The 6,020-nt window shown below is 57.6% G+C and overlaps 3 protein-coding genes across 4 annotated transcripts; 1 reads left to right on the plus strand and 2 right to left on the minus strand.

Moving 5' to 3' along the window:
* Positions 1-997: 997 nt before the first annotated feature.
* On the plus strand, positions 998-2,640 carry H310_02444 (hypothetical protein; the record flags this gene model as incomplete). The annotated part of the gene is made up of 6 exons (XM_008865950.1): positions 998-1,222; positions 1,276-1,345; positions 1,409-1,583; positions 1,618-1,654; positions 2,395-2,477; positions 2,538-2,640. The coding sequence occupies 6 exons, from the start codon at positions 998-1,000 to the stop codon at positions 2,638-2,640; spliced, it is 693 nt and encodes a 230-aa protein (XP_008864172.1).
* Positions 2,641-3,221: 581 nt separating this feature from the next.
* On the minus strand, positions 3,222-4,996 carry H310_02445. Of its 2 annotated transcripts, none has more exons than XM_008865952.1 (3): positions 4,374-4,996; positions 3,525-4,329; positions 3,222-3,463 (listed from the first exon to the last, which is right to left on the minus strand). In XM_008865952.1, exons 1-3 carry the CDS (start codon positions 4,974-4,976, stop codon positions 3,306-3,308), a joined length of 1,566 nt encoding a protein of 521 aa, XP_008864174.1. In that variant the 5' UTR covers positions 4,977-4,996; the 3' UTR covers positions 3,222-3,305. The 2 variants fall into 2 exon arrangements, with proteins under 2 accessions (XP_008864174.1, XP_008864173.1); XM_008865951.1 differs by having other exon boundaries at positions 3,510-4,329.
* A 670-nt stretch (positions 4,997-5,666) lies between these two features.
* Positions 5,667-5,966, minus strand: H310_02446 (hypothetical protein; the record flags this gene model as incomplete). The annotated part of the gene is made up of 1 exon (XM_008865953.1): positions 5,667-5,966. The coding sequence occupies one exon, from the start codon at positions 5,964-5,966 to the stop codon at positions 5,667-5,669; it is 300 nt and encodes a 99-aa protein (XP_008864175.1).
* Between the last annotated feature and the right edge of the window lie 54 nt (positions 5,967-6,020).

Raw genomic sequence — 6,020 nt, forward strand, 5'->3', positions numbered from 1 at the left:
AGCTGCAACAACCGATCGAAGGCCCGAGGACTGTGCTGGTCCCACGGAGGTGGCAAGCCTTGCACCAAGAAGAACTGTTCGCGCACGGCACTTAGTCGCGGGTTGTGCTGGGCGCATGGTGGAGGTAAAATCAACTCCTCAGTTTGCGTGGGTATCTGAACTGTTGCGGTGACGTCGACAGGCAAGCGTTGCGAAATCGACGGATGTAAGCGACCGGCGTACGAGCGAAATGGAAATTTGTGTGAAGTCCACCAGCCGTAACCTGTTCGCGCCGTCGATAGAGTCCACCGCTGCGCCACGTCGACCCTAACTTAATCGAGCCTGTTCCGTCCATGATGCGCGCACTGTTGTTTCTTTCGTGAGCGTGAGTGTATACTTGCCACAGGCGGGCAAATGACTGACTACCTTGTCAAACCTGACTTTGTTCGTGGGTGCAGAAGCCTGGGGTGATGAGGGCTGAGCTGCCGCCAGTCGTTCCGACACTGCCTGGGTGCCGCTTGGACCCGCCCTGGGCATGCATGCACGATCTCCTCGCCTGGGATGCTTGGACGTGCACAGGATGCGAGCTTGGCTCGAAACACGGACGGGGGCTGACCGAACAGCATGCGTCGATGGTGCGCCGAGCTGGGCGGCCGAGATGGGGGTAACAAATGTCGTGATCCCATGAAGAAGGCTCGCCATCGAAGTGGACGCTTGCGATGTCACCTCTTGCAGCTGTTGGCTCGACCGCCTTGTTGCGGTCAAGTGGTCAGCGCGATCGATAGCCCAGAAATACGCATGTTCTAGCAGAAACCAACAGAAGAAGGTCAGGATGAGTCGCTGGAAGCTCCTGGTGGCCACATACTCGATAGGAGAGTCGGGTCCCGACGTGAGAGAACATTCCATCCATGAAGAGGGCCAACACGATTGCGAGCACCACGCTTTTATGTGGACCAGATCACGGGATTCCCTTGAATCTTCTAAGCGCGTGACCCCACACTGGAGCATTTATATCCCAATGCCCATCATCGAGGACAAGACGCTTCGACCCCCTGCGATGTCCAAGTTGTCGCTGGCCTACATTTTGCACTCTACTCAGGTGCTCCACATCACCGCGTGTGAAGGGGATGTCAAGTCTCCATCACCCCTTAAGACACAGTCGCAGCAGTCGGCGAAGAGGAGATGCCGCATGCCTGACTGCGACAGCGCCGCCATCAGCCAAGGGGTTTGCATTCGACACGGCGTACGTTGTCGGCGCGCAATGTCCCCATCGTCGCTCATCGCATCTGCGTGTAGGGTGGTCCCCGCTGCTCCGTAGCAGGGTGTCGAAACGGGGCCAAGTCCCGCAGGTTGTGTTGGAAGCACGGTATGCATGACTGTCGCCGAATTGGGCCAAATGACGATCTCCGTTTCACCGTGCGTCATGTAGGCGGGTCCACCAAGTGCACGATCTCAAGCTGCAACAACCGATCGAAGGCCCGAGGACTGTGCTGGTCCCACGGAGGTGGCAAGCCTTGCTCTGCGAAGTACTGCTCTCTCACGGCACTTAGCCGCGGGCTGTGCTGGGCGCATGGTGGAGGTATGCACGATCTCGTGTCCCTAGGGTGAGCCCTCCTCTCACCTGAGTCGACGCCGTAGGCAAGCGCTGTGCAACCTACGGGTGCAAACGACCAGCGTACGAGCGCAATGGAAACTTGTGTACCGTCCATCAACCTCTGGCACACTCAACATCATGTACTTAGTTGCCAAGGGGGGGCAAAAAAGATAACCAACCAAAGCATTTGAGCATGTCATCACTCGATGCGCTATCACATGGGGAGGGGTCCTTGCAGTCGACGGTGCTTCTGGCTCGTCCGAACGCAATGCACATGGGGGGCAGCTGAAACGTGCGCTGATCGGCTCGCTCTATCTGTGGACAGCTCCCCAATACTTTGCGAAAGCAGAACACGGGGCCACCAACCCCCACAATGCACACCACCTCTCTTGTACAATCGTTTTAGGATGTTCTCGACGAGTGAAAGACGGTGTCGCCCATGAATTGGACGGCGCCTTGGCTACAAGTTGCGGTTTACTACTTCGGAGCAAGCGGGGTGTGCTCTGACAGCCTCGACGAGGCAAAGATAATGCGCCAAGTTCGCCCGAGATCTTACTTGCCGGGGCAGCAGACGAAACAAATTCATCGCGACCTTTATACCAAAACACGTTGACGCCTTGTCAAGGCGGTCAGGTGAAAATCTTCTTGCTACTTGGTGGACTACAGCGCGGCCATGTTGGGTTGGTTCGAGGTGCTAGTGCGAGCCGTCGATGCGGTTTGGTTTCTGCGGCGGGTCGTTGTCAGGGTAATTCACATCGCTGACACGGTTGGAGCTAGATTGCTTCAAGTCTTCACCATCGTTGCAAGCAGCTTGTAAACAGAGCCGTATGACGCGCCAGGATTGGCGTACGGAATCCTTGCGTCTGTGCCCTGCGGCGTCGAAGCAGCCACGGGAATGCGAAGTGTACGAATTGCAATATTCTACAACTTCGCCGATCCGACTTGCTTCGTGACATTTCTATAGGCGATGCCACTTTCGAATCCCCCCGACCGTCAACCCCGTCACCTGCGTGGGGGTGTCGGACTTGGTGGCAGGGTCAAACAACGCGTTGGACGTGCGGAAGTAAGTCCCGGGCACAGCAGCATGTATGCCGTGGCTCTCACCTCACGGTGACGACGGGGGCACCCAGAATGGCTTGAGTCGACGCCGTCGCAATGTAGATGGCGGCGGCTGTCTTCGCGAACGATTCGATCGTCGACCTGTCGAAAACGAGCTAGGCTCGGTCTTCTCGTGCCAAGGCGGCCACGTTGAGTCGGGTGAGACCACCCCTAGACTTTAGCGCGACACGAACACCGACAGCATGGGCCGATCTCGCGTGCGAAGTTTACGATGGGAGACAATTGTGGCTACCGTCCGACGCAATGCGAATGAACCAAGGCGAACCATGTTGTCTGGACGATATTCCAATGTGGCGTCTGCCGCCTACGTGCCTCCAACAACGCTCCGCTACCCCGTTGGGACAGGCTGTATGTATCTCGTTTTTTGCTCGTGGGAATCCCTAATTGTGTTGGAGCGTTTGCCCAGAAATATGCGCACAGCGCAGCGGGGCATGCGCAGGGAATCCCATTCGCGCGAGTGGCACAACCTTCATGTGGCTCCTCCAACTCACCCCAGTCGCTCGCCCAGCACCAGGCCCGTTGTGTCCTGTTCGGGCTCACAAAAATGTCAAATCAACGCCTTATACACTCGGTACTATTTGTATTCTAACTGCTCAAATTCGAGATTGCAATGTTATGCTGTTGCCAACACGGAGGCTGCCACCATGGCGACAGCAAAGAATAGGGCTCCCTGGTGAGCGAAACTTGCGGCGGGGGCCGTGGAGCCTCCCTGCCCTGACGGTGCCAGGGTCGTCTTCGAGCTGTCAGATGAAGGCATTGTAGTTGATCCGCCTACTCGCGAATCAGCACCGCCAATTCGCCGTTCGTTCGGCCCAACCATGAACGATACTACCTGAGGTTTCCGTAGCGTTTGAGGCGCCAGGGGTGGCCGGGGGTGACACGGGCTTGCCAGCGGGGGTCGGATCGGCGACATCTTTCTTTAAAAACTCGATCGTGTCTGCCAACGTCCAGCTCGTGCTCGTGGGGGAGGCTCCGTTTGGGGAGCTCGTCGCGGCTTGACCCCACGTCCACGTGAGCTTGTCTGCCGTTGCTTTGAGGTACCCAAAACCGTACTCGTTGATGTTTTTGCGGACTTTAAAGACGGGGTCCATGGACACCATCGAGACCGGTCGAATGAACTCGTTGTTGCCGGCCGCGCCCGAGATGATGAAAGGCGGGAGCTTGTACTTGCCAACGATGGACGCTTCGACGCTGTAGTACGCGTGCTCGTGGCCAAAGAACATCACGTCCACATTGTACTGGTCGATGAGAGGTAGCAATTGGGCAGCGAATTGGTTGCCGGGTTTGGTTATGGCATTGGGGATCTTGCTGGGGGGGCGGTGGCCGCACAGGACAACGAATGGTGTATCCTTCCGCTTCACGCGGCTCAAGTCGTACTCTAGCCAGTCGCGCTGGTCTTGCTGCATTTGACTCCGCGCCGCTTCAGACGCAGACCAGTACCCGTCGGCGCCTTGAGTCATGAACGCTTGGTCGCCATACACTTCCGTATCGATCACGGCAAAATGCACATAGCCAGCGTTGAAGCTGTAGAATCGGCTGGACCACGTCCCGCTGGCCCGCCCGGCGCCCGCAGCCTGTCCGGAGAACCGCCGAATGTAATTTGGCAGAGCGCCGAATATCGTGTACTGCATCTCGTGCTAGAACAGAGGACGTGAACACCACGCAAGTGCCAGAGGCTTACGTTGCCAATGGTCGTGTGCATGGGAACGACGGAAGTGAGCGGTTCAAGCTGTTGCATGTAGACATCGCCGGCGTTTTCAACCAGTTCGTACGAGAGATCGCCGAGGTTGAGGATGCCTTGGTACGCCTTGGCTGCCAACTCGGACGTTAGTGCTGGCAGCGTGATGCCAGACGCCTTCTTCAGCGCAATGGAGCCCATGTCTCCAAAGATAGCCCATGTCATAGACGTTCCTGCTCCGCCAGGCACGACAAACGACTTGGCGCTGCTCCCGCCAGTTGCAGAGAGGTCGTAGTGAACGACGGGGCCGAGCGCGGCGAGGCCGGACAACCGGGCGCTCCAGCACTGCACCGACAGAGACGGGGTCACAACAACGTTGCCCGCAGATGTGCCCTCTGCCTTCTTCGCCAGGTTGTCCTTGGAGCCGCCATAAAACACTGACGATGTCTTGTCGTCGACACTCGTGACCCAGTCCAGCATGAAATCCCCGCTTCCATCGCCCACGAGGCTGAGATGGAACTGAGGCGTCGATGGGGACGATGCTGCAAGGGTGACTTGGAGGATACTGACAAGCGCGGCGGACGCGGCGCAGCTGAGGAATCGCATCGACCCGGCAACGCGGCGGCAACAGCAGAAGTGGCCATGTGCAATGGGTGCACATTCATTGGGCGTTATATATAAAACCGCCAATCTACATGCATTCGACAACTTGTCCAATTGCGTTAAATTGTTTAACGCATATTTGCAAAATTGGCCTTGCGCAAGTCACAAGCGGCGGCGGTTCCGTTTGGATGCTACCCATCCTCATGGCACCCGCAGCGTGCGCATGGGGAACGGCTTGCGAGGTTGGTGGGCAGACCCAGAACCGCGCTCCCATCCTTCCTCCACAGCACTCGCAACCGTGCGGGCCACGACGATCCTCGCGGTTTACTGCCAAATTCACGGAGTCCTGCAGACGTGATAGCCTTCCACGTGAGACGCTAGAGGTGGCCGGCACGACGTTTGGGCTAGTTGCAAGCCTCTGTGTGGCATGCCAGTAGTAGCGCAGGTTTGTTCAAGCAGACCTTGTTCCCTTTCACCCCCTTCCTCACGCGTGCCTGTCGCTTCTACCTTGAACGACTCCAAAACTGGGTTGTGAGCTGAAAAGGGAGGACATTTTGAATGGCCCGTTCTACAAAGGCGACTCATGCGTTCCTGCAAGACTGTCGCATGCGAGGATGGGCTTGGCCGAAGCGTCGTTGGCGCTTACGGCCTTGGTGCGTACGCTGCTCGGATTCGGTCCATCTGTCGTCCGGTCTAGGATTCACAAAGATGGCGGGGTTCGTTGCCTTGAAGGTGCCGAACGAAAAAGTCCCACCGCTTACGTGTCCCGTACGGACTGCCGCCGGCGCCGTGGCCGCCCTTGGGAAAACAGAGCAGGTCGAAGTCCTTGTCTGCGTCGATGAGCGCTTGGACGAGCTGAAATGTACAGGCAGGGTCGACATTTGAATCCAGCATCCCGACAGCGAGTTGCAAGCGCTGGTGGGGCTGCAGCTTGTTGACGTGCGTCGCATTCGAGTTGGCAGCGTACACGGTGGCGTCAAAGGGGTAGCCCATCCAGAGCTCATTCCACCACAACTTGTCGACGCGATTGTCGTGGCAGCCGCAGTC

This window comes from Aphanomyces invadans, assembly GCF_000520115.1.
Source record: "Aphanomyces invadans strain NJM9701 unplaced genomic scaffold supercont1.3, whole genome shotgun sequence".
Lineage (NCBI taxonomy): Eukaryota > Oomycota > Saprolegniomycetes > Saprolegniales > Verrucalvaceae > Aphanomyces > Aphanomyces invadans.